Genomic DNA, 27,999 nt, shown 5'->3' with positions numbered 1-27,999 from the left:
CAGGTGATGAGAAAGCCTCCTGGGTGAGATAAGGCACAGCCCATTTCCCCACCTGATTCTCATCAAGCTGACTGCTCTGGCCAGTGCCATTTCCCATCACTGGTACCTCTCAAGCCTGTTATGTACAGCAGGACTGATCCTGCTGGAATGCCACAGCAACAGCACTGGGTACAAACTGCCTCTGTATCCTCCTACCACATACCATGCCATGGTATTCTGCAGGGCATGGAGTCACTGAGTCTGCAGTGACTATAGGATGAACAAACTTATCTGGAGAAAGGGTTGCCTTGTATTGTTAGCCTGAATTTTATCTGGTGGCAACTGAAAAATAAAATATCTTCAGACAATCTGCATTCTGCTGTTACTTTGCTCTGGGTGTTTAGTCCTTGCTTGGAAGGGCTGCTCAGCAGGAATATATGTATATGCTTTTTTAAAAGCACTTTTTTGTAATTGTGTCACACTGCAAACTGCATTTTGTAACATACTGTCTAACACCACAATATACACGACCTAGGCAATGTGGGCACCTCCTACCCTATGCAGCATACTTAGCTATGGTATGCTTATCTGTAAGAAAAATAGAAAAATGATTATGAATGCTTTGTACCAGAGAAGTGGGGACCCTCCCTCCTTCTCAATTGTGTTCCCTGATTTGTTTTTTGGGGTTTTTTTTTTCTTCCAAGTGAGACCAAGCAAGGAAAATCAGTGCTTTCTACTGGGAGGCACCCCCACTGCTTGCAGAGGCTGGCCCCATAGAGCAGCCCTGCATGTGAAAGTAATTCCCCATTCCAGAAACTTGCCTGGAAGAAATTGCCTGCCTGAAGAGCTGTTTAATTATTTAGCCCTGCAAAAGCAAAGCCACCTCAGAGAGAGGTAGCCCCTTACAGGGGGCAAGTTACAGAGCAACCACCCTATTCTGCATTTTCCGATGATGGCTTCAGCTCACTTGCACAGCCCCCACTGGCACGGCAGGATCACACAGAGCTAATTAGAGAGCAGGACCAACATGACACTGTACCATTAAAGAGCACAAAGAAACCTCAGAGGCAAACCCAGAGACTAAGCAGGAAAAACAACTCTCCAGAATATGTTTAAACCCTTGCACATTTGAAAGCTGTTGTAATACAGTAAGTAGCTATTGGTCTAATCCTTCTGGGATCCCCCATTGCCCTTTGGGCTGCACAGAGTGCCATAGGCGCTCAGCAGCAGCCCACCAAAACCAACACTTGAGTGGTGTAGCCAAGCCAGAATCTGGGAAACACCACCAAAGGTGGATATAAAAGGCAAAATGCCCAGCACAGGTCCCCACTGGGCTCCGGGAAGGCGTTGAGGAGCATCACCCAGCTCTCCTGAGCTTTGACTGATTTAGGAAATACTATCCAGTCTATCTGCAAGAGTTAGGCTGAACCCCTCCCATCCAACACAGAAAGCCCTCATACTTTCTTCCTTTACACCTGGTGTGTACAGCTTTATACCCACTGGGTGCCAACCATAACAGAGCATGCCCCATGCTGATCAGCTCACTAGCAGTACTGGCTATGGGTTGACAATTATAACAGAGACCCTTCATTTTTTGCTCCTTGCTGTAAAAGGCATATTACGGTGGGGCATATTCAGCAAAGATGTGCATAGTTTCTTTGTTGCTCTTTCCTCAGAGCATGGGAAAAAGACTCATCCTAAGGACCCTTCAAAAGAAAAAAAGGAAAGAAAACATCAGCAAAGCTGAATGTGATGTCTGAGCTGGGTGGCAGTGAGTCAAATACTTATTCCAGTTACCCAGGTGATCACATTCACTGGCTGTATAATGAGACACAGATACAGGTCTCAATATGACCAAAGTACAGAATAAAATAGCTTAGAGAGAAACTATGTTGTGTTGCATCTGACACTAGGTGGGGAGAAGCTATTAAAGAACAAGGGGTCTGTGTGAAACCAGCAAGCTTCTTCAGGCTTGAAATGTTCTTCACTGCCAGCAAAAGCAGTGATACACTATGCAAAATTGGTTACTACAGCTAAATTATGAATCATAGGATATGTCTGGGGCTCCTCAGAGAAGGCAGAATCTAGCCCAGGTAATTGGATCCAAAGGTCAAGCACTAAGAGCCTTCCAGAATCCCAAGCATCCCCTAGGTGGGAGGATGACAGAAAGAAGCAATTTCCAAAGACAACAAATCCATGGATTGTCACATGCCCAGGAGCAGCTACTGGGTGATGTCTGGCTTCTCATTTAAGGGTACCTCTGCACTTCCCTTTCAATTCCTCTGAGCAAAGAAAGGAAGTAGAGAGAAAAGCGATTCTGACAATAATAAATGAAAGTCAGTGTGTGCAAGAACAGGCTACTTTGGCACAGGGGAGGTGCCCCTCTGGAGCTGATTTAGTGTCACAAAAGGCATGGTGGGTTTCATCTCCACTCTTTGTGAAGTGGGACAGTAAGGGCCCAAGCAGCGAGAGCATGTGCCCAGGGTCACCTTGTTACTCTACATTGAACAGGGAAGGCTCTCACCTGTGAATGACCCTGAGACATCACTGGAAAACTTGGGAGACTTCCCCTTTGCCCAAATGAAGTGTTGATTAGTCCTTGTGTTTGCTAGCAGTGAAAAAAGATAGTACAAGCAGGGGTGGAACACAGCTTCTCCTTCCAGCCTTTTCTCCCTCCCAGGCCATGCTCTAACTTCAGTCCTCCATCCAGTTCAGCTTAATGTGAGAGCACTTGGCTGCTGAGAGAGCAGCAAACTCTGTCTCAAAACATATGCGTTCTGGGTGCAGTTCTGCTTTCACTTACACTGGCACAAACCTGAAGCAACACCTTTGTGCTCAATGGAATTACACTGATATGAAGATGGACATGTGGAAACCTTCAGACTTTACATGCACCACAGTATTTCTGAGGAGATATTGTTTTCTTGGAGGAAGACAATCGCTTCTGTTACATTCAACCCAGAGCCCACGTTTCGAAACATTTCTTTAAACCTGATGTAACACATCCATGTTAAGTTTGGAAGGGATCTTTTCTGCCTTCAAACAGTCCACCCAGGTGGAAAAAATATAGAAAATGCATATGCTGCATGACAAATGAGGTGCATGCCACGTACTAAATGCTTGAAATGTATGTGTCAGTGTTAATGACTTTCAAAATATTACAGGACCAGTCTTTCTTCTTTAAAATGTATGGTATTACACAGTATGCTCTGACTGTCATGAACACTTGCCAGTGTTGTAATGTTTTAAGTACAGCCTACATTGAGTAATATACTTTAAATATACGGGTACAGTAAATTTCAGTCAAATAGATAACATCTGGGCATAGTCCATATAAGCCTGTAAAGTGTCCAGAAACAGACAGAAAAGCCTGGTGCCAAGCCTCAGCCTGAGTTGCAGAGTTTGAGTGGATTTGATGCGTCAGCTAACCAGATTTTATGAGGAAACCCCAACCTAGCCCATCAAATGGAGAGATGTAACAAATCATTAGCAAGCTTCATAGTCAGAGAAATGCCTTTGGTAAGAATCAAATTCCACCAAATGGATAAAGGCTTCCTTTATTGCCTGAGCTTGGAGTGTCTGTCTGTGGTTAATCAGAGCACAGATGTGTACTCCATTAAATACCCCACAGGGCTGCCTTAGATCCAACTTCCTCTTACAATTCATCAGCCCAAGGAGCAGTATCTCTCAGATTATCTACCATGTTAGAAAACCGTATTTCTCATGCCTACCTTTATGCCAGTGTCCCCTTTTTCACCCTGCCCCGCAAAGGAGAGAGAGAGAGAAAAGAAACAGAGAAGGATGGTGAACATAAAGAGAAATTGAGCAAGCAGTACAATTGTTATGAGAGCAGAAGAGAAAGTAGCTGAAAGCTGAAGTGCACAACAAACACAACCCAGGCCTCCAGAGAGAACTGGCTCCTGATAATAACATGGTACCAGTCTGAACACTGGCTGCAGCCCACTCCTCCCTGGGAATGCAAGGCAATTTACATTGTTGGATGCTAGAGGTCACCCATACTAATGCTTTCTTACATGCTTTGAGTTGTAGACAAACCATCAAACCATTTAATGGACCAGAGTATCTTCATTCTCCCAGCCTTAATGCAAAGCCCCTAAAGGCTGGATTAGTCTTATTCTTTAATGGGGGCTTGTGCAGGGCTGAATATGACCCTGGCTCCAGACAGCAGGCAATCACTCTGGCCAAAATTGCCCACACTTTTTACATAGGAGTGAGTTTTCTCTTTACGTGGCTCATACCAGGCTCTAGAGAACTGCCTCCAGCCCCTGAACTTCTTTATTCCTTTAGCATGTCTCTAAGCTTGTGTGCCACTTATCTGTTCTTGGGAGATGGCCCAAATGACTCTGAGTTTAAGGGTTACCTTGGGGCCAGTAGCTCCAGGGAGCCCATGTGCACCAGGCAGGCCTGATTCACCCACCTCACCCTGAGGAAGAGAAGAAAGAAAATGGAGGAAGAAGCAAACGCAGTGAGCAGCAAGAAAAGAAGACTGTGGGTTGCCTTAAAAGTCAGCAAAGATGTCCTGCACAGGGGCACCCACCACACACCAACCTACCATGGGGTCTCTCTGGGAGAGGAGCACCATTCTGCATCAAGATATTTAGGGTGAAAAATAAATGGATTGAAGGGAGTGGTTCCACAATCCTGTATCACACCTTTGCTCAACTCTTTACCGTATTTTCCCTTTTCCCTGACTTACTTGCCATGGAAGATCTTCTCCCCTATTTTCATCCATTCCTTCCACCTTTCCCAGAGAAAGGTCACAACCTTAGGCTAGCTCCTCTGGGATCAGTGCAGGCTCTTCGCTTGGTGAGTAAATTAGCCAGACAAGTTGTTTCATGTAATAGGAGCTAGTACGAGAGGCCCTCACTGCGAGGTCATCACAGGGACCCCCTCACTGCTCCTGTGTACTGAGAGCTGCCCCCCAGCACACACAGGACAGGATGGGCTCTTAATGGAAAAAGCAATGGCTCACTGGAAGAAGAGGCAATAAATCGTGTCTGTCTGCAGGAGTGGGCTGTGGTCTGTGAGGGCTATAATTTCCACTTCCTGACACAACAAAAACTTCTCAGTTTATACAGAACTAATTAAAAAGCTCTCAGGTCTTGCCTTTTGCTCACAGAGCACCCATAAAGCAATGTGGAGGTAACAAGGGACATAGAACTCCTGCCTGCTGGGAACATTCGCCTTTCCCTTCTCCAGCTGACATCTCTTTAGTAGTATCTCTCCATTCTCTCTCTCCCTTTGATCTTTCTTTGTGTCCTTTTGCTGTCTCTTTTTCTGTCTTTTCATTACACCCTCTGGACTTGACAACCCTGCTGTTACTCAGCTGCTACTGAAGATATTTGGGCATTGCTAGCTTCTGCTTTTTAACTTGGAGCAGGATTGACTCTTCTTTACTTCAGAGAGCAGCACATAGCCAGGGATTTGGCCCTTTCCAGTCTCTTTTTCAGGTCTGGATGCATAAGAGCCTTCAGCCTGGAAGTGCGTTAAAAGAGGTACACAGATGGGGAGACACCTGTCCCATAGCTACTAGAAAGCTAAAGGTATCACTGGGTCCAGCCTCTCCTAATGTGGGTGACAGCAAGGGATCTCTGTACCAGTTACAGCCCTACGTCGAGCAGGAGAGCTCAGAAGAGTGCTCCAGAGGAGTCCACAGATTTACATTTGTGACCCCACAAGGCATCAGTGTAGCTTAAATCATTAGACAATATTGCAGCTCCCCTCTTACCTTTCTGCCAGGGTATCCCTGAATCCCAGGGTCCCCCTACAAAAGGCAAAAAGACAAAAGAAAGTGAGGCTCAGCCTGAGATGGACAAATCCCTGCGCTTTTCCCTGGGTGATGCTGGAATGGAAGGGCATTCCATGGGAAAATACACCGTTTGCTCAGAGTGACTCCACTATGTTCCTGACCCTTTAGAGCTGTGGGTCACTGTTACTTGCACTGGACTGAGCCCTAACAGGAAAGGCACAACAAGCACTGGCAGCTGAACAACCAGTGCCAGCTCTGTGCCTCAGCTCTGTGTTTTGTATCTCCTCACCCTGGCTACATACCTCAAATAAAAACAAATGGGGCTGGGTAGCTGAGGCTGAAAAACAACAACAACCACCCCCTCCTTCACATTTTGGCAAGTGAATAAATGGGAAACTGTGGTGGAGTTAACAATAGCATTGCAAAATCAGTTCCTGAAGTGCTGGTAAACGCTTTGAGAATGGAAGAAGCCAATAAAGCTGTGTGTGGCAAACAATTTTGCAAGAGGAGCTGATGAGGCGTGCCTTGCTCAGTCAAGATGCAACTCAGACATGTCGCCTGGATAAAACCCATGAGTCAGCAATGGGCCAGACCCCAAAGGCAATACTGAGCTGGGTTAGAAATCTTTCTCAGCTATTTGATGTAACCTCCTTCCCCCTCCTCCTCCCAGCAAAATGTACACATATCTTGTTGCCAGGAGTGTCCACCTCTGTTTAGTATTCTTCTACCTCTAAGTGAGGCAAGATGTCTCACCTTTGGTCCAGGAGGCCCAGGTAAGCCCTGTAGATAAAATCAAAACACTGGAGTTGGCAAATGTAGACAACATTATATGGGCTGCAGGGTGGTGGGAGATGATGACTGCTTTGGTTTGAAATGCCTCTTTACAGAGATAATTTGCACTGGTGAGCACAAACATCCTCCATCTGTTCTCCATGTAGATGAATACTGTCTTAACCCATATACACAAGTAAGTTCACACCCATAGTGCTCCACCCCCGCAGGCGTGGTCTTTCTGAATCCAAAGACCAAAAAGCTGCTTTGCCTTATTCATTGTGCTCTAGAATCTTTTATGTTTCTTTGCATTTACTTGGAAAACTTGTTCCAAGCCCCCTGTGTAGGTCTGGAGTAAATCAGGTGTTTGCAGCTTTCTCTGACAAGCTAAATGGAGAGAATATATTAACAAACCACTCGTGTTTTTAAATCAGAAATAACTGAACAATTTACCTGATACGTACCACAAAACACACCAGATACATGTGTATGTAAATGTAAATAAATACAATATCCATGCAGGAGCTACCTTCTTGATGTGAGCAAACAGGAGAAAACCACTCTATACCACTCTTGCTGTTGTCTACTTATAGTAACTAATATGTATAGTAATCACGTCCTCTGCCCACATCATCTCCTCAGAGCTCAAAGGGAGTTGAAGATGCTTACAGGATACCTGACCCCTATACTGTGAGTGGAGAGGTGCTTTTGGGGACAAGGCTTGCTTGTCCCGCTAGCAGGCCTCAAAAACTCTGAGATGGAAACTCCTTTCACGCTGCAGCAACTACGGGGCCAGCATGTCATGTTTCTCCCTGCAGCTCCCAGGAACGGTTTCTAGTACCCACCTTTCCATCTCTGCCAGGCTTCCCAGGTTCTCCAGCTATGCCCTGTCAGAAGAGATAGGTACCTTAGGAAGATTTTCAGCTGTACCCCGCCATTCAGCAACAGTATTATTTTAAACAGTGCTTCTGGTCTTTCCCTCATTGGGTGCTTGCTACCAGCCTGAGAACAGGACAGAGGCATGCTTCAAAGGGGTCACAGGGATGCTTATCAGCAAGGTTTCTGCTGTGAGCAGGACAATTACACCCTTCAGGCTACTTCCTCCCCATGTACCTCTGCAGAGCCTGAGGAGGAGGAAATGAGCCTTGGTGTTACCCACTCACATGTGTGTGTTCAGATAGAAACAATGTTGGGTGCACACCTCAGCTCTCCCTCCCACTACCTCTCCTTCCTGAGAGCTTCTTCCTTCACACACATCCACATCCCCTACAAATCAGTCTGTGGCTATCTTGGCTTCAGAAGAGGCAACAAAGGGCAGAGAAAATTGTACCCTAGGGAAAGAGGAAGCAGAAGGCTTTTTTGTAATTGTACTTACAGGTGGTCCAATTGGCCCAGGCTGCCCTGGGATTCCTTCGGGTCCAGCCGGTCCAGCAGGCCCTGGTGGACCAGGGGGGCCTGGAGGACCTTGGATTCCTGCTTGTCCTTGTTCACCCTGTGGTTTGTTAAAACAACGGGTTATGATAAGGAGAGCAAACCTTTCACACCACCACCACAGAGGCCCAAAGCAGGTCAGCCTGGCTAAAGCAGAAGAGGTAGAGCAAATCCCAGGTTAGTGCTAGAATAGGTTTCCAAGAGTGAGGGAGAGACCTTCTGAGGATGGCCAGGCTGCCTGGCCAGCAGGAGCCACCACCCTACAGTTTGCAAAGACGTCTGAGGCCACCTTGTTAGACCTCTCTTTAAAAGGGATCTACAGATGACTGAGCAGTTCCAAGAGATCTTTTTCTTCATTGAGTCAGTCAAGTACAATTTATAAGTCATGGACCAACATCTCTTGAGCTTCTCAGGAGGCTTTCCAAAGCACTTGACAGTCATATGTGAAGCAAAGCCTTCTGTGACCACCCTGGCACTTCCAGGCAGAACCACAGTGTCTTACCTCAGCCTATTTTTTTCCCTATGCTATATTTGTTGGACAAATATATCCCTCTGTTTTGCCAAGGACCAAAAGTAGAAATGCCACAAAACCAAAAGAAAATAACACTATCATCATGGCATTTCTGGAGCCTGCCCAGAACAGGCCTATGTACACCAGGCAGAGCCTGGTTTTGTAAGATTTAACAAGCTAGTGCATGCAGAGCCACCTGCCATTTTAAGCTCTCTGAAATAAAGCTGTTTCAGCCGGTTCCTCCCCAGACCCCTCAGTAGCCATTTGGTGGCTGTGGCTCATGGCTCAGCAATGTCATCTGGCCCAAAGGACCTCGACTTGGGATCAAGCGGCGCTGAAGGAGACAGTGGGTTGGAAGCACCACATTTGAATACCAGACTGCTGATCTATAATTGATGGATCCAGTACAATCCTAAGGCACTGTGGCACCCACACTAAGCTGTCAGTCTTGTGGGCTCTCATCCCATTCCCCCTCCTTAGACATCCTACTGGTGGAGACCCAATTTAAATTTGAAAACCTTTCCTTGGTGGATCCATGGGAAGCTGGAAGTCAAACATGGTTGTTTCTCAATTATAAATCAATGGGTGTGATTTGGGTCTCTGCTGCATTTATCCTCTATACAGCCTTATAAAACTAAGTCTGCTCTCACGCACTTGTGTGTGCAGGAGAATGCATGAAATCTGTCCCCCGTGTGTGTTCCTACCAAGTGTACTCTTTATCCTGGCTGCCTTCGGTAAAATACACGGATACAGGGATGTTTGCTCTATTTAGAATGATAAATGAAAGTAATAAGCTGCAAATTTCATCCCTTCTGCCATGAGTTCTATTTAAAATTTCCAAAACACAGGCTAGGCTCACAGGAAGTTCAGTCATGTGGAGCAACAGCCCTTCTCCGTGGGAGAGACACCGTCTTGCCGACAGCCCACAGCCTGTGCTGGGAAGCCTGCTGGGCCTGGCAGGAAAGGTGCCCTCTCTTTTCCCTGTTTTGTAAGTGGATCCTGGCTCACCCTGTGGCACACGCAAGGGGACACAGAATCCTTCCTGAGCTTCCCTCTCCTCCATACTCAGTGCTATTTAACTGTCCTGTGAATGGTCTCAGTGCTTTTAAATTTGTGAGGGAATCTGCATCCAGTGAAGACAAGAGGTTTGGAGGGCACTGGAGTATATTTCTAGATTTCTTCTTGCCCTGACCTTGCAGCCCAGCTTCAGAGATTTCACTCCCATTGCATCTTACATCACTCCCACCATGGGTGCACTAAAGAGTACACGCATATTACAGCACCCCCACCATGGGAAGACAAAGGAGCTTTGCCTGTCTCACATTGATTCTCCCTCCTTTATTCCCATTCCAGCTACTCTCTGTCAGCCCAGTCCATGCTCCAGATTTAGGACATTATAACACAGCGCAGGGCTGTGAAGGGGTGCTGGCACCCTGGCAGGGTACGGGGAGATGTGGAGAGCAGGAGCCCTGCTCCAACACAGGGAGCTGCTGGAAGTTGCTCACCCAAACTCCCATTTGCATTGCCTTCACTTTGCTGCCTTGGATAGAGTGTGCTTTGTCTAAGTGAGTGCCTGTCCGTGCAGATCCCTAAACATGAAAAATGTTATTATCACATCATTATACTCTTATTAATGTATTCAGTACAAAAAGACCACCACAGGTCTAACTGGATGGTAAATGGATATAGTAAATTGGAGATCAGGTGTCATTCTCATCAGGTGTCTCCAGGCTGAGAGCTGAGCTTGTTCAGCCTGAAGGAGAAAAGGCTCTGGGGAGATCTTAGTGCAGCTTCTGGTGCCTAAGGGGACCTACAAGAAACCTGGAGAAGGACTTTTTATAAGGACATGTAGTGACAGGACAAGGGGGAATCGCTTTAAAATGAGAGGGTAGGTTTAGATTAGATATTAGGAAAAAAATATTTACTATGGGGGTGCTGAGGCACTGGAGCAGGTTGCCCAGCTGTGGCTGCCCCATCCCTGGAAATGTTTGAGGTCAGGCTGGATGGGGCTTTGAACAACCTGGTCTAGTGGAAGTGACCAGTGATCATGGCAGGAAGACTGGAATTAGATGATCTTTAAGGTCCCTTCCAATCCAAACCATTCTATGACTCTGATTCTATACTATTAGCTATTAACTGGAGCTATTTTTCAGCTCTTTTAAACACCATTTAGCAACCCTGCTTGGGGCCCAGCAATGCAATGCTTGTCCAGTCTGCTAACACAGGTCTACACTCAGCCCATGTCTCTGCTAAGCCTAAGCCTTTGGGCAAAGACCTCTTGCTGATGTGCTCAGAGGCAGCAGCAGGATTTTCCCCTCAGGCATGGTGCTAACATTTATTTTGCAGCCTCACGTATTTTCTTAGTTTTCATACGTTTAGTTCCTGGAATTGCCAGGTGCTGGCAGATCTGTAGGAGTGGATTACACTTTGTTACACTTAGAGAATGAATACAGAAACAGCAAAACCAATCATGGTAAAATTCTCCAGTGAAATTAGCCACTGGGGACAGAGGGAATTTGCAGCCCTGGCTGACAACAGGACACAAGGCAGCTATTCAAGTTTCCCACTTCATCCTGGATACGAACATCAGCTTTCAAAGCCTTCCCAAGAGGTCAGTCCTTGGCCTGGCTCTCCAGACTGTCGCTTTGAAGGCCGACCAGAGCAATCCATGGGGCTTTGTGTGTTGCAAACACTGAATCGATAGAAACTGAATTGAGACGAGGGGCTCAAGTGATAAGGTCAGGATTTTGCCAGCACTGGGCTAGGACTAGGCACCTTGTGGTAAAGGCCTGTAGTGCAGACAGCAGTTCCCTGCTAGCATCTGACTGTCTAGACAGGCAGCAGGGTGACAAAACCAAGCCACTTAATAGAGGGTGCCCAGCACACTTCAGTGGGGTAATTACAGCGGTTTGTCCACATGGGAAAGTTAATCCCAACTGATGAACGAGGGAGCTCAAAGTGGGATCATTAAAAGCCACATGAACTCTGACTATGGACACTCTTATTCACTCTTCATATGTCTGTAATTCATCTTATGAATTCATTCCCAAACTAAACTAAACTAAACATGAATTATGGCCCTGGAAACCAAAATAAATGTGTTTACACAAAGATTTAATGCAACTTAATGAAACCATTATAACAGTTTATTTAAACACATTTTCCCAAGTGTCTCAGACTAGACTAGCCCATAGAAGAAGCATTTGCCTACTCATTCATCTCAGTTAAGTTTCACAGACATTAGCTGCATTTCAGCAAGAGGTTTCTAACCTCTTCTGAAGATTGAATATGCAGGAACTGACTCCATAATGTATGAGGCTGCTTGTTGACAACCCTGAGAGCAGTTTCATGGCCCGTTCCTTTTAGTTTAGAAAACTGGCTTCATTGGATTTCTTTTCAGCCACATTATCACATCAAAGACTTCCCCTGCTTCAGAGAAAGTCCCTCAGCTCTGCCTGAACCTCTTGGAAAGCCCATGAAGGGTAAGAAAGACAGGTAACAAGCTAATTAATTGCAAGCATTGGAATAAGCTTAGAAACAGGCAACGAGAAGTCTACCTGGAAAGTGCGTCTCTTTATGACCGGAGGTGGAGCCAGCCGCACTGAATTGAGGAGAGGCAACAGCTGAAGAAGATCAAACCAGAAGATCGCAGCCCAAAGGAGGCCATTAGGGCACCAAGAGTCAGAGAGCAGTCAGGGGAGAGAACAGAGAAGAGGGGAACAGAGAGATTGCTGTAAAAATACCCGCCCACAAGAGCCGTGCACAGAGGGTGCACAGCACAGGTACCTGTCGGCAGACCTCTGAGCTCCTCCGTGCCACACATTGCTCACAGGGGGACCTGTCATGTGGCAACACTGGCAAGTGATGCTGTGCTTGCCAACCTGATGCACTCACCACACAGAATTTGCAGCCCTGGCTGCTTTCTCTGGAAATTAAACTTGCCTGGGGCTGGGGGTTGACTCATCTCTACTGATCTCCTCAGGCAGGGCTCTGCTAAGCTCACTGGTGACAGGACTGTTCCTTTTAATTTCTCCACATCAGATTCGAGACAACTATCAAAATGACAATTTTCTTCAAATTTTCCAAATGTGGTTTCCTAGTTCTATCCATCTTTCCTTACAAAAAAAACACATTGTATCTCCAGGCATCACCCTTCTTTCAGGGGTAGGAGTGGAGAAAGAGTAAAAGGGGTCAACAGAAGGCACCAGGGCCAGCAAACAGGTATTACTGTGGTTCATTTAGCTGGGTTCATTTTATCATGGCCAAAGGAAAAGACTAGGCCTTGGTGCCTGAGTCCTAAGCAGGGTATTGCTTTTGAAGCCTATGCTTTGCTTTTCCTTGTGTAACAGTAATATCATCCTCTGACTGCTTATAGATAGGAATGCTGCCTTAGGGCACAAAGCTGACCTGGACACACAGAAATCAAATGCACTAAAGCTCAGAAGCATCTGTTCATCCTTCTGCTGTATCTAGTTTCCACTTACATGCATGCTGCTGTCACCCTGGCACCCACCATGCCGGCTCCAGGCCCAGGAATGCTCCTCTGGCCAGATCCACTTTCCTGTTCCTATCAGTTTTCCATTGAAGCTGCTCTTGATTTACACAGGGAAAAGACGCTTTCTATGCTCAGACACAAAAATGTGACCCCTGCATGCAATGTTTCCCCATGTGAGCTGTGCACTCAGATCTGAGAGGTGTGCCCACAGGTTTCCCACCACAGCAACCATACACACCGAGGAAGTGCACTTTAATCACTTTAGACACTGTTCTTCATGTTTGCAGTGAAAGTAAGGACCCAGTCCTATTGCAAAGTGAAGTGGCAACCCAATATTGCGGCATTGCTGCCCTGTGATCAGGCAGTTGTGTTTAAATGCAATGAACCAGGCAGCCACAAGCTATCACAACAAAAGCTGCTGGAAATTCAGCCATGCTGGTTTTATCTGAAGGAAATCCTCTTTCTAAAAGACAGTGCAGGAGGCCCCATAGCCCAGGAAAGCATGTGGGACTGTGCTAATCTTCTCAAGGGAGATGCTGCCGTAAATCCCCACACCTCTGTGCTAAGTGTACTTAGCATGTCTGTGCAAGTGACCCAGACCCAGCCGAGCTGGCTTTACCTGGCTCCTCAAGTGCTGAAATACTATGCAGCTTACAGGGAAGCAGGGAGGATGCTGGAAAGGATAAGGAGGAAAGTGGAGAAAAGCAGTCCTGAAAACAGAGGTGAGACAAGACCTAGCAATGGATTCAGGTGCAAGTGGGAGATTTTAGAGAAGAAACCTGAAACCTCTTCCACACAGCTCCTGCCCTGCCCCTTCTATGTCTCAATGGCAATCTTTCATCAGAAGACAGCGTGTAATATTGGGTCCTCATCCTCGAGCCTTTGCATCAGAACTGGGTCCATCAGATCGTTACCCACAAACCTTCAGCGTAAGGATCTGGTTAGAGCGCAGGGCTGCAAGGGTGGTACTTAGGTATTCCTAGGGGACAGCGAAGACACATGACACAAATGGGGTCAGTTAGACACACAGCACTTCTGAGAGCAGATGGAGCATGTTTGGTTCCCCATTACCCTGAGCTGAGTGCCCTTCATCAGGGCAGCACTTCGGAGCACATCATGCAGCCACACAGAATGTGTAGCTGCACTACCATGCTCATCCCTCACAGCAGTGCAGGCTGTGCAGGCTCACTCAATAAAAATAGGAAATCACAACAAAAGTCAATCCATATGTCCTAACCTTATATCTCCTTCCTAAGAAAACAAAGGCAAAACAAAACTGAAACAACATCCCTGGATTTTCAAGATGCTAGATTTCATTTCCTCACTCAGAATATCTGACAAAGGACTTTGTCAACCAGTAAAGCAAGAGCAATTTGAAATTCAGTCAAATGTGTAGCATTTTTACAACAAAGCTCATCCTAATTTTCATTCTGGGAGAAAGAGAGAGAACTGCACCTCTGTTGGCTCATTTGGGCTTCAGGCTCCATGAACTTGCAGTCTGTGACCAGACCCTTCAGAACTGCCCACCTTTGAACTGATCTGAGGACAGTCACCCTTCCTATAAGCATGTTTCTGCCTTGCAACAACTCATGGGCTTTTTTAAATGTTGAGCTTGCTGCTTCAAGTATCTCCAAGGAAACATCACCAGGCTTTGCTTCGCACTCACCCTTTCCTCACTGCCACAGCCCTGCAGTATGTCACCCTCCCTGCGTACAACCCCAACACCAAACCAGCCTGCCTTTGCCCCCAGGCATGAGCCTGGCTACTCCCAGTGATGCACAAGCTGCATCTCCATTTCCCAGTGTTGCTGCAGGTCCTGAGGCTGCTTTTCACCTTGAGCACTGAGGACAGCCTAGGCCAAGGGCTGTAACGAGAACCCAGGACACCAACTCCGGTGATCATTGTTGTTAACCTCTTTTTAACATAACAATCTAGTGAGCCCACTAGCCTAAATAAACACAGCTGACCAGCTATTATTGTACTGGGGCTGGCACAGACCAATGTCTCCCTTCTGTCTTGCTGCCAACTGAGCTCTCTCCCCTCTCTTTGCTGCTTGGAGCATCCAAGGCCCTGCTTCCTCAGGGCCAGGGACCAGAGCCCACCTAATTGTTCAGAGGCCCATCAAAATAAACAGAAAGCCCTTAAGCCTATCTCCCTGTACACCCAGATTACAAATTCCAGCTGCTTCATATGATGTTGTTCCAATGCATTTCCAGTGGATTTTCAGTGCTCTGGTTGGTTTTAGAGCTGGTTAAATTTTACCTCTGTAATCCCCTCAAACCCCGTGATGTACTTTCTCCTCTCTTGGCTGTGACACATGCCAGCCAGTCCAGGATAAAGAGGCAAGCGGGCCAGCATCCTGGCTTTTGTTAAACTGTTGCCAGCACCAACCCTCCTTCTCTGTCTCTTTGCAAGCAGAAAGCCCACCAGGCTGGGGGACTGGGCATGGGCACCAGCTCATCAGGAACCAGCCAAAGAGCACTGTGGTCAGGGGTGGTCAGGGTTACTTTTGGAAAGGAAGCATGACCCTTCCCGTTGTCTCTGTGGAGGGCTGCAACTAGCATGAGAGAGAAGAAAAAGGAAGTAATGATGATAGATTTTCCCCAAGGTCTGTAAACCACATACTGCTCCTGACCACACACCTGCAGTGGAGGCTGAGGAAGCAGGACAGAGATGGTGCAGCAGCACAAGGTGTGAGTGTGCTAACTCTTTCAGAAATCCCAGGTTTTGCTGGGTTTTGGGGTAAGGACACAGACCTTCCCTGGCACAGAACCATGGGAGGGTCTCAAGGAAGCAGCAACAGCAGCATTTAGCTGGGGGTGAGCCCAGTGGGCAGGAACAGACTGGAGAACCAATACCCCTCCTGGAAAACCTTATCTGCTTGTGAAACACATCTATCACCTGAGCACTGCCCCCAGGGCCCAGATGACGCATCTTGTTAATGAAACGATCTATATTTCCAACAAAAAAGCTATCCAAACAAAGAAGGATTAACATGCAGGAAGGCAAGGGACAGATGATAATAACACTAATGACTTACCCTGTGTGGGTACTCTGCACACTGACCCTGTGAAAGAATGGGATTAAAAGGAATGAGTTTAAACCATGAACAGAGAGCACCAAAATAGACACACGGGATCAGACACAGGTGGTGTAAATCATTGTGACTCTATTGAATTCAGTGCAGCTATGCCAATTTGTACCCAGCAAGCATTCTGCCTCCTGTCCCTTTAGCCCCACAGCCCTCTCTCTGTTCTTGCTGCATTTCTTAGCCACTTAGTCAGACTGATCAGCACTAACTCCAACGAGTCCTTTCCTTCCTCACATTTTACATTTAATTTTCAACATATCACTCATTAAAGTTACCTTTTCTCCTTTTTGTCCTGGGGGTCCCTATAAAAGAAAAGTGATAAAAAAGTCCTCAGTAAATTAGGAAGTTCAGCTCATGCAAGATGAAAGGGATTAGGAGGAGGTGTGATTGCAAGAGATGGGATACTTACGGGTTGTCCCCTGGGACCTGCAGCACCCTTTAAAGAAACATAGTTGTGAATGCGAGATGGATTCCCATTTACAGTGACAAGAAGACAAAAACTCTCAGTGTACGGAGTAGGTGGAAACTCAGCTTTTAAAAACAATTGTGGATAAAATTCCCAAGAGATCTGGGTTCTCTTTGTTACTCTGGAGGAGTGAAAATGCACACATGTTCTGGCTGCACCACAGGGGGGAATTATTAAAAGGAGAGGGGAAAAATAACCAGGAAAATACACCCTTATTGTTCCCAGGACCTCAATTGACAGAGCATCTCCTTGGTCAATGCACTGGGATTGAACCAGAAGCAGTCAGGACTGAAGCCTGAGCTGCAACTGCCTGAGCTAGGGTTGCACAACAGGGCAATGTCAGCTCACCCCTCCACTGGGGAAGGGGATCTTCAACATGCATTTGCCAGAGGGTTATACTGATACTCAAGCTCAAAAAGCAGAATTAGCAGAAGAAAAAGTTCAGCATTTCAGTGAGCAAAGGTAACTGCAGAACTACTAGCTTGTCATAGTCATGTCTGGGAATTTCATCAGCAGAGATGTCAAGAGGAACAAGACCTCATTTAGGTTTCCATTGAGTGCAACCTAAGTTTATCATTTTCAACCGAAAGCACTGTAGTATGATGCACACATGAAACAGAGCTTCAAGAGGGGAAAAATATATTTAATACAAAAAATATGGTGTTTTCCTGTTGTTGTTAGATAAGTTGAAAACTGCCAGATGGATTTTCAGAAATCTTTCCATCAACCTTTACTTCTGCTATGAGGCCAACCACAAAAATGTCATCTTCCCAGAATATATTTAAAGAACTGAATTGGTAACTGCAAGGAAAACATATCCCATGCCTAAGTAGAGAGTAGCTGCTGTGACATGATGAATCTGATAGCCATAATGAAAAAATTACAGATGTGCATCCCAGCACGGCTATTATGAAGTTACGGAACTGGGACACAGCTAGTGCATCAGCTGAACTAAGATCTCTACCCTGCCTATGAGCTCGTTTCCTGCTGAGAGACAACATCATGCCAAATCAGGAGACAAAAAATATATATTTTTTTACCATCTCCCCCTTCTGTCCAGGGTAACCCTGCAAAAGAAAGAAAGCATGCATCAGCTTCAACCACTGCAGTTTGTAGAAGATGTTGACTTAACCCACTTAACCCCTTGCCTTAGGAGGTGCCCGCAGTTGCTATACATTGTCAAGAAAGATGGAGCACTGTGCATGTGGAGCTTTGCTTCCACACCTAACAGGACACCACTTCCTGCTACCTACAGTGCTGTGGACAAAGCCCTAGAGGACGAATACGGGGTGCAAAGGCTCCTTGGGGCATGGCTAGGATGTTGTTAAGCCCCTCCTCGGGCTGGCAGAGCTACTTCAGCCGAGTGCAGGTTACTACACCTTACTGGGGCTCAAGTGTACATTTTCAGGGCAGTACAAGAGAGAAGCTGCTGGGTCTCTTTTGAGAGTGATGTTCCTCATGGCAAAAACAGAGTCCTGCTATAGGAAATGACGTATGAGATATATGTGCTACCAGCTCTTTCTCCATTACAGCATGGCTAGAGGCAGTGTGGTGGGCAACTTGTCTTAAGTGGCTGTCTGGAGCTATGGGTTTCATGTGAGTCTGGTTCATAAGGAAAGTGGCTACAGTCGTGCTTAGCTCTCTAAGGATGGAGTAATACCTGGAGTATTGTGTGCAGTTCTAGTATCCTCAACATAAAAAAGACATGGAACTGTTGGAACAAGTCCAGAGGAGAGCCACGAGGATGATCAGGGGACTGGAGCACCTCCCACATGAAGACAGGCTGAGAAAGTTGGGGCTGTTCAGCCTGGAGAAGAGAAGGCTGTGTGGAGACCTCATAGCAGCCTTCCAGTATCTAAAGGGGGCCTATAGGGATGCTGAGGAGGGACTATTTGTTAGGGACTGTAGTGACAGGACAAGGGGTAATGGGTTAAAATTTAAACAGGGGAGGTTTAGATTGGATATAAGGAGGAAATTCTTTACTGTTAGGGTGCTGAGGCACTGGAATGGGTTGCCCAGGGAAGCTGTGAATGCTCCATCCCTGGCAGTGTTCAAGGCCAGGTTGGACAAAGCCTTGTGTGACATAGTTTAGTGTGAGGTGTCCCTACCCATGGAAGGGGGGTTGGAACTAGATGACCTTAAGGTCCTTTCCAACCCTAACTATTCTATGATTCTATGATATTACTACAGAGCTGATTATAAGGAGGCCTGAAAGACAGCATGGAGGTCTTTAGAGTCCTTTCCTCTTCTACTACAACTCTTTGCAGCACAACAAGAAAGAGAAAGAAGCTGTAGGGTCAGCATCAGATGAAGCTGTAGGCTGTCTTAGGCAAAGGGCTGGTGCCTTGGGGACCTGCTCTGTCTCTCTGATTGAGGGTGGGAGTGCCTGCTGAGGTTGTCCCTGCTGCAGCCAGGCTGTTGTGCTTGTGAAGTGTTATTTTATAGATTTGCCTAGAAAGGAAGCAGCCACAGTCTGACTTCACTGATCTCCTGACTTCTGCATCTCCCCCAAGGCATCTGTGGTATCCTTCTGCCTGCCAACCTTCTGATTTTCTTCTAATCCATGCATGTGCATGACATTGCAAAATAATCCTCTTAAAAACATCCTCTGTAACACGCGGGCTGGCAGGACAGAGGGACCTAGCAGAAGGCAGGGCAGAAAGCCTTGAGAGAAGCTTACCGGTTTGCCATCCAAGCCGATAGGGCCCTGAAATTAAAAATAACATTATGAGAGATGCTTTCCCTGGGGTTTCTGTCCATCTGCCCTGGAAAGCACTATGTGTTGCAAGATTGCATGGACTGGAGTACAGACATAGAGGAGAGGTGACTCTCTCTGCCCTCCCACCAAGTGCTGGCAGGTCCTTGGCCCACTGAGCACCTGCCCAGCTTCCCAACTGCTTCTGCAGGGACCTGGTCACTGTCACCCCATTTCAACAGCAACACTGGACACAAGAAGGGAGAGGAAGGAGGAGGAATTCATGGAAATTTGCAAAAAAACCTCAGCATTTCACGTTTTACCACGTCCTGTAAACTAGTTGAAAATCAGCAGTTTTCTTGAGATTTTGATTTAAAAAGGCACCCATATTTGGGCAATGGGGGAAAATGAATTTTTGAAACTGACGGAAGTGTCCCAGGGAAGAGGTGACACACAGCTCAGCAGCATGTTGAAGGTAGTATTTGATGAGAAATAGGGTCCACAGAACACTGTCCCAGCCAGCACTTTCTCATGAGCTGTTCCTCCAAAAGCCAAAGACCACAAAGGCCTAGAGAAATCTTATTCTCAGCTCAGGGGCAGCTCACAGCTCCCTTTTTTGTAAAGGGCAGAGCCATGGAGCCCAGTCAGACAGTTCAGATGCTGCCAATTCCTCCCATTTTCCAGGCGTGAGAGTCTCCCCCTCAGACCTGCCCTGGCACATTGTGTGTCCTGGAGCAGCAGCTGAGCTGCCTGGCAGAAGCAGGGAAGTGGGGGGTGTTTATGTTCACTTTAGGCTTCCTAGTTGTCCAGGATAAACGCATCAGAATAAATAGCAACCATTTGAGTTTTCCAGCAGCCTCAGCGCTTCAGAGAGTGTGCCAGCAACTCTAGGACTGAAATGAAATTTGCTTTGTCCTCCCCTGGGCTTGTTTTCTGTTCCCTTGCCCCTCTATAACAGTGTTGGAGAAGAATTCCCTATTGGTTTTTGTCCTTTCCCTTTGGTATGACTGGGGTGTTCTGCCTAGCAAGGTCCACAGCTGACCTGCATCATGCAGCACCCCATTTGGGTCACAGGCGCTTAGTAATACTGCAATATTACCTAAAGGCTCAATTAAGGTTGGAATTTCACTTACCTAAGGGTTATTTTCTTTGTTTGGGGATATTTCTTAGGATGGTTTTCTTTTACTGAACAGATCTGGCTTCAACTATGTTATTTTAACACTTGGGGGTTTGGGGTTTTTTAAATTAATTTCCTTTCGGAGTTGTGTGGTTTGTTTGGTTTGGGGGTTTGGTTTTTTTCCCAAAGTATCATTTAAAAGAAAAAACAAAGGAAGAAAAACAAATGAAGAAAAAATTACTTTTTCCAGTGATACCAGATCAGGTACTTGATTTTAGACAAAAATTACGAGATGCAGCAAGCACTAATGAGGCTTCCTACTGCTATTGCACACCCATACCTCATAAACTAGCAGTTACACTTACCGGGAATCCAGGAAAACCTCTTGTTCCAGGCTGTCCCTGGAAAGGATGAAGCAGAGAAAGCAGTTCAGAAGAACTGAAGTGGGTTTTGATGGACTATAAATCCTCTCTATGGAGCCTTCCCTCCAGCTTCTGCCCATTTATCCGGCAGCTCTCTGAAGAGCTAAGCAAGGCTCAATTCCCCTTCAATGAGAAAGCATCTTGGGAAGGAGGGGGAATTTCTCATCCCCACTCCATTTTGTACAGGGCCAAGTATATGCTGGAGCAGGTCCAGTTTAGACTACAAGCAGTTTCCTTTAAGTTTCTACATTAATTAAATGGGTGTCCCTAGCCCATATGCTATGCTTTTGGAGTATATTCCAGAGGCTGAGCTCATTTTATGGCAATTCTTGCTGCCATAAACTGGAGGTGTTTAACACAGGGTGCTGCTCTGTGCAAGACAAACTTTACAGATCACTGATGTCTAAATACAGCCTTCCCTCTTACCCTCTTCCCCTAATCTCAGGTCCCAGTGCATTTACTTTCCTCACAAATAATTCTGGAGAAGAGATAATTTTTTTTCTTCTTTCCTGTTTTGTTTGTTTGTTTCTTTCTTCTGAGAGTTAAGAGAAAAAGGAGAGTTAGGTAGTGTAATGAGAGCAGCATGAGCACCAAGCCCTTTCCAGTGCCTCTTTCTGACTAGCCAGTTTTGGCTACCAGTTCGGGATCAGGTACAGCAAACATTGTCTTGAGATGTGTTTGGCAGCTTCTTCATCACCACTTCAAAACACTGAAAAAGGAAAATATCTTGGCTGTTAATTTTTCATAATTCTTCAGTTTCTGGGACCTGTGACATCCCAGGCCACTGTTACCGAGGTCTGTGGATATCCAGCAAAGATACAGCTTTATTTAAGGATTTTTTAATCTCAATCTCCCCCAAAAAAATGTGTGAGCTAAGTCAGGAAGCAACGTGAACCAGAATTCAGCAGATCTGGAAGCACAGCCATATAGATAGAAACAGCATAAGGAGGTAAATCCTGTACTATGCTCATTGAGTGACCACTGTGGCATCTTTCCTTCCCCAAAAACCATGCTACAGTGGCAAAAAGCCCAGGTTTCTTATGTGTTCTCATGCTTTGTTTGGGGGAATAAAATGCTTTCTTAGGCAATATGAGATAGCAGTCATGGTATCTCATATTGCTTCACAATGGTTTTCTAGGACAGACCTGGGTATTAAAAGGGTTCACTTCTGACAAGAAGTGCACATGGGTGTATCTCTGCCTTAACCAGAGTGATTCCATGTGGGGGAAGGGAAGGGGAAGGAGGGGACAGGCCTGCTGGGTTACAAGGCCAAGGTTTGCCACAGTGAAGAAACGAAAATCCTCTGGGAGACAGCTCAGAACCACATTGGCAAGGAAAACCTTCACCTTCAGGTTGTGTCTCCTCCATCTGCAGACTCAATGAAGGTTTACCTTTCAAAGGATAGGGCCAAATAACCTCTTTGCAGAGTCTGAGAGATGCCCCTACCACAAAATGCTCATGTTGCACTCAACAGTTCTGTTTTTATACAAAATGATACAGGACCTAATCACATTTGCACTGTTTCTTTCATTCTGCAAAGTTGAACTTGGTCAGCTTTGCTTTGCAAGATACATATAAAACCACCTGGTCCTGTTGGCCTGTGACCAGGAGGGAAGATAGGCTATAAATTAAAGGATCTATCCACCGCTGGTTTCTGAAATGGCAAGAACCAGGAGCAGACTAGCTACAATTCATTAATTTTGGTTCCTTGTTGGACACCTCCCTGGACAAGAAGTGCTAAAAAAAGAATTAGGGAGAAAACCTGGAAATGGTACAATTTGGCTTCCTCTGTAGACTGCAGACTCTTTCTCCTTGGAGGACGGCAGAGTGATTTGCACGGTATCAGGCCAAAACAAGAGTTCAGCCGCGCTGAATCCAAGAGACTGTTTTTGTTGGGTGGCTGTTTTCCCTTCTTTTTAAAATGTTGATCATATGAAGTATGTGATCCTGGAAGCTGCCAAATCATGGAGACCGTCTGTTTCTGTCACTATCGGCATACTGTCCCTCTCTGGCCAGAAGTTAAGCAGCTCTGAGCTCGAGTGAAAGCTTTAACCTCCAGACAAAAATCTGGAAACTATTTGTCATCCCACATCTTTCCGAGTGGCCCCTTGGCCAGGGTTTCCTTGTTTGTCTTCAGTGCTCAGCCATCCTTTTGACCTATCAGCAGCTCTCTGGGAAACTGGATCATCTTCACAGTAGACTTTGGGGTGGAAGTGTGGAGTTGTGCCAGTGCTGGCACCTCAGGGCTTTGACTGGTGTAGGCAAAAGCCCACTTTAAATATAATTTGCCCTCTAAGTTTTCCGCTGCTTTGGAGATGCAATGTGTTGTGCACTTTCCCAAAGAGCAGAAAAGGCAATGAGGCAAAGCAGCAGCACCAAAACAGACATTAAAAAATTGCCCTGCAGAACAGGCATGTGTCCTTCCAGAAAATATTGATGCCTGTCTGTTTGCAGGACCTACAGTGACAGGGACTGATGGCTTTTCTCTCCGGTTACTATAACCACACTATCTAAAAGGCTGAGAACTAGAGCAAAAACTTCTGCCTTCCAAAACCTGCTGTTTGTGGAGCAGGGTGGTCTTGCTCAGAGTCTGGCATTGAGAGACCTGGCAATCCTTCCTCCTCAGTTGGCCACATGGTAAGAGCCTATCTGCTGGATATAAAACACTTGAAGATTCCTGTTTGTGTCTTGGGCTTTGGTTCTGTCACTTCCCAAACTCCAGAGTGCCAGGCAGGTGGGCCTGGGAACCGGCAAACCTGCTTGTTATTAGAAACATTTATCATGGGGCTTTTGGAGAGTTAATTGGAAAGCCAGATGTAGACAAGTGTTTGCACTGCCCAGGGCTCTCTCACTTGACCTTTGATGTGAAACAAACGTTGCTGGCAGCCCATCCTCTCTGCGGGTCAAAGGTGGTGCTCTTCGAAGGTTAATCAAAGTTGGAAGTGCCCACTGAGAGAGAGAGAATTGAGTCTCCATGTCTTTTGTCATAGAAATCTCCAGGAGAGTTTGTGCAGGGATGGAGTGGAGAGGACTGGCTGCACCCACTCAAAAGCAGAGGCTTCATGCACGCATATGCTCCAACCCTTCATGTTGGTCTTTTTTTATAACCCTATCCTTGCTTTGTCTGGTTGATTCATTACACCTTGCAGGGGTGCTTTTGCTGGAAGAGGGTGCAAAATCTTGCCTACACTTTCCTCAGGTCCCCAGCCAGCTAAGGGGCTTTCCAGATAGCGGTAACTGTGGTGTCGAAGAATCCCCAAGATTCTGGGTACTTGACAAGGATTTCTGAAGAACCCTGAACTACCTATCTTTGTGAATTCCCAAGTCACTAGCTTAACTCTGAGCCTGCTCTTCTGCAAAATCAGTGGTTTTGTCTTCTGCCAATGAAACCAAAGGCTGAGATCAGCCAGGCAAAGGGTGTACTTTCTCCAAAAGTGGTAGCAGCCCTGTTGCTAGAAGGAAATATGCTCCTTCCTTTTAAATACAAGAATATGGTTTCCTTCAAGGGAAGGCGTCCTCATTTGCCATAGAGCATGAGCTGTAATTTCATTATATATAGTACATAATAGGGGTATAAAACCAAATCTTGCTCAACATGGGAACCACATGACACAGAATTTTTGCTTTCCAGCTGATGCTGTCTTACTGCCCCTCCTAAGTATTTCCTTGTAACTTGTCCACATCTTGCATCTGTCAAAAATAGAGAGAAATCCACTTACGGGTGGACCACGGGGCCCGATGATAGACATGCCTGCTTCTCCTGGAGCACCCTGCAGATATACAAGGGAGAGGAAAAGGGATGAAAATCTGAGGAGAGGAAAATACAAAGACAATTATATTCCCAACAAGACTAGGGTTAAACTTAAGGTGTGAGACATTTAGGGCTTATAGAGCAGCTGCTGTTCCAGCCTCCCCCATCTCTTGCCCCCTACTTTGGAAGAAAAGATGTCATTCGGAGCTACTCAGATGTACCAGAAAATGGAAGCTGCACAGCAAGGGAAACTGTAAACACATAAAACACTTTCTGGCAAAACTCAGGTTCAGCTCCACTGCAAGTGTGAAAGATGGCCTAAAACTCTTGCTGTTTATTTCCTGCAAGTCCAGAAGGACTGTGTCTTGCAGAAGAAAGAAAAGAAGGGGTGTGTTGGGCTCCACAGAAATGGGAGCTGAAAGGACTTCACTGGCTGCCTTCAGAAATGCCTCACTTGTGTGCTTCTCAAACTCAGTTGTGATGTGGATGAAAACAGCAAAGTCCTTGCTGGAAAAGAAAACAACTGCCTCTCCAGCTCCTAGCCACCCACGATGTGCACTGTGCAGTACATGTCCTTGTCTTTGGAAAACATGGCATATTCCTGAGAGGCAGTTCCAGAAGCGCCCAGGCCTGGGGAGCTTTGGGATGGAGCATCCCATAAACCAAGCAGCCTGCAAGCAAGCAGAGCTCTCTTCAAAACACAGCTGGGACCTAGGACTCTCGCAGAGGGCTCTGGGAAAGCATGGGCAATTAAGAGTAGTTTTTCCCTTGTTTGTTTGTATCTATCTGCTATCCTTTGTTGCTGAAAACTTTGGCCAGAGAGAAATGCAAGGACACACAGAGAAAAGGCAGGATGGCTTCAGGCAGTGAAATTTTGGTCTGTTAGGTACTGTTGGCTTCAATGAGCAAGCAGTAGCTTGAAGGCAAGGAAGTAGAATCTCTGTCCTACCTTGCCCCCTCCTTGTTGTGTTTTTCTTTCTATCTTCTAAGAAGAGGAGCAAATGGACCTGATATGGCAGCATGCAGATGATCCCCTATGAGGTGAATATACATCCCTTTCCTAGTTTCTATACATTGTTATTCACACAGACCAAACACTTTAATTTTGCTGCTCTCATAGCTGGGGAATACTCACAGCTCCGGGGAAAATAGACTATGCTGAAATGTCAAACACATCAAAACATGCGGGCAAGCATTAGGATGTCATTTCTTTGCAGGTATAAAACACCAGTTCAGTGGACAGCAAACAGCTTGTGAGATGGCATTTCACAGGCTTAAATTACACCATCAATTTTACTTGGTAAGAAGACATATCACTTTATCAGAAATAGGAGTGTGCTGTGCCATTTTCTTCTGTGTTACAGCTTGCACCAGAGATTGGGCTAACCTAGGAGGTGGAAGGGAGCTGCGGGTTGACTAGGGCAAGTAGAGCTGCCAGCAAGGAAGAAACGTCAGGGTTAAAACTCAGGAAGGCTTGGAGGGAGCCCTGCCTGTGCCCGCTGGCTATTATGCTGTTAGTAAACTGTCATAAACAAGAAACACAGCATCTTTGGAGGCTGAGTGGCCTGGAAGGAATCTGGGAGATAAACTCACACTGCTGGGGAAGAAGGGGCAGGCTGGGGGGGTGAAAGCCCAAAGCTGGCTGCAGCAGCCATGACTGTGACTGAGGGGGTTTGGCTGGCCCTAGATCAGGACATCTGGGGATGCTAAGGGCTGTGAGAAGCTGACTCACCTTCTCTCCGGGTTGCCCTTTTAATCCCTGGGTCAGTGGCACCCGTCACAGCCACATGCAAGAGGATGCAGAGGGGAGAGAGAGAGAGAGACACAGACACACAAACACAGGCGTCAGCGGCAAGGGTACACTACCCCACACCAAAACCCTGGCTATGGAACTGGAATAAGCAAAGTGGCCTTAGCTCCTGCCCCAGCCCTCTTCCCCATCCTCACCCTGGGATGCCTAAGCAAAGAGCAATTCCAAAATATAGTGCTCAGATAGGCAGGAGATACCCCCTTTTTTTCAGGGCAGAGCTGTTTGGAAAGGGCAGCCACCTGTGGCAGCAGAGGTGTGTTAGCAAGCCCATGGTTAGCAAGCCCAGCCAACGCATGAGGTGGCAGCAAGAGGCACCCAACTGGGGGAATGGGAGGATGGTGCTTGCTGAACCAGAGGAGGGCCTGAGCAATGTGGAAGAGTGAATGGAAAGCCCCCATACTGCATGCATGCAGTTTGCAGGGCTGGCCACCCTGCTGTGACAAGCAGAGCCCCTCAGGTGTGGGGGTCAGGGAATATGGCTTTGCTCACACTGACACCCACAGAGGATCACCCTGAAAGTCCCGCCCTAAATCTTGGGAGTAGAAGAGGATGGGGAGAGCAAGGCACATACAAGAAGTTTCCACTTACCGGCCGTCCAGGGATCCCCATCGCACCTTTGTCTCCCTGGCAATTAAGGCAAAATCAGAGGCAATTGGAAACTGACCAAAAGCAAGGTTATAAAACAGCACAAATGAACAATGCCACAGATGTGGCTTCACATTGCAGTGCAAGAGTCCAGGGATTTTGAGAGAGTGAGACAGCAAGTGAGAGAAAGTGTGTTTGTGTGTAGCTGAACCTGTCTTTAAGAACATGCATAAATCACAAGTTGACATGTGGATATGACAGACTAGCACATCTCACAACAGAAATTACACCTGGTGATTTAGGCAGCATAAGAGCAAGAGTTTTCAGCCTAACGAAGTATAATCCCAATTTCCAGTGCTTCATAAAATCCAGATCTTGGGAATGGGCTTCCTGCATTAGCAAACTGTCATGTTTTTACTCTCTCTTTACCAAAGTCATCTGGGTGTTAGCTATTTATTTATAGAGTTATCAGTTTCAAACAGGATTCTCTTAGACTTGAAAATACAGTCCTGTCCTGCAAAAGAAAAATGTGGGAAAACAAGCTGACACAGGAAAAAGCATGTCTAGAAGAAGACATATGAGCAGCTGTGTTCAGTGTCCTCTACCCCTTTGAGATACTTCTCAGTGCATTGTCACGGTGTGAAAAACCCAAAGTGTGGTTTGCGGAATGACTTTGGGTCAAGTGACACTGAGCAGAGCCTCATAAACACGTGAACACAAGACTGGTGGCAATTTTCTTTGGGCACTTACCTACAAGGCAGTTTCCTACATTTAACTATGCAATTTGCCAAAATAAACATTAAAAAAAAAAAGAATTAAATCAATTCCCTTTGCATATTCCTGTTCACCAAAACTGAAGGTTATGCAGATTTGGAAGATAGCAGCTGCCTGCTAAAGGATCTTGACAAACATGGCTTCAGCAGTTATGTAGCTTTTGGTCTATATTTTGCAAAAATGATGCGATAATTATCTCTCAGTTCTGTTTCCACCAATGTTTGGTGTTTCCTTATATAAAACACAGTGGCCCTGCCAATGGCTGCCTGCCCCCCTGTAGCTGTAAACCCGGTTTCCTGGTTTATGCAGCCGGAGACATCAGCTCCATTGA

General features: G+C 46.3%; 1 protein-coding gene across 1 annotated transcript in view; it reads right to left on the bottom strand.

Moving 5' to 3' along the window:
• Positions 1-27,999, bottom strand: part of COL13A1 (collagen type XIII alpha 1 chain) — a 100,104-nt gene that overhangs the window by 40,002 nt on the left and 32,103 nt on the right. The window contains exons 5-20 of the mRNA XM_034062175.1: positions 26,898-26,933; positions 26,232-26,258; positions 24,468-24,518; positions 20,692-20,727; positions 19,195-19,221; positions 17,555-17,581; positions 16,458-16,484; positions 16,324-16,350; positions 15,998-16,024; positions 12,020-12,085; positions 7,896-8,012; positions 7,366-7,407; positions 6,503-6,529; positions 5,729-5,764; positions 4,361-4,423; positions 3,711-3,737 (exon numbers count right to left, since the gene is read on the bottom strand). Of these exons, the coding sequence (XP_033918066.1) occupies positions 3,711-3,737; positions 4,361-4,423; positions 5,729-5,764; positions 6,503-6,529; positions 7,366-7,407; positions 7,896-8,012; positions 12,020-12,085; positions 15,998-16,024; positions 16,324-16,350; positions 16,458-16,484; positions 17,555-17,581; positions 19,195-19,221; positions 20,692-20,727; positions 24,468-24,518; positions 26,232-26,258; positions 26,898-26,933 (663 nt within the window). The remainder of the gene's footprint in view (positions 1-3,710; positions 3,738-4,360; positions 4,424-5,728; positions 5,765-6,502; positions 6,530-7,365; positions 7,408-7,895; positions 8,013-12,019; positions 12,086-15,997; positions 16,025-16,323; positions 16,351-16,457; positions 16,485-17,554; positions 17,582-19,194; positions 19,222-20,691; positions 20,728-24,467; positions 24,519-26,231; positions 26,259-26,897; positions 26,934-27,999) is intronic.

The sequence above is a fragment of the Melopsittacus undulatus genome, chromosome 4 (assembly GCF_012275295.1).
Source record: "Melopsittacus undulatus isolate bMelUnd1 chromosome 4, bMelUnd1.mat.Z, whole genome shotgun sequence".
Lineage (NCBI taxonomy): Eukaryota > Metazoa > Chordata > Aves > Psittaciformes > Psittaculidae > Melopsittacus > Melopsittacus undulatus.
Note: the sequence above shows the minus strand (reverse complement) of the source record. Positions and strands in the feature narration are given on the sequence as shown.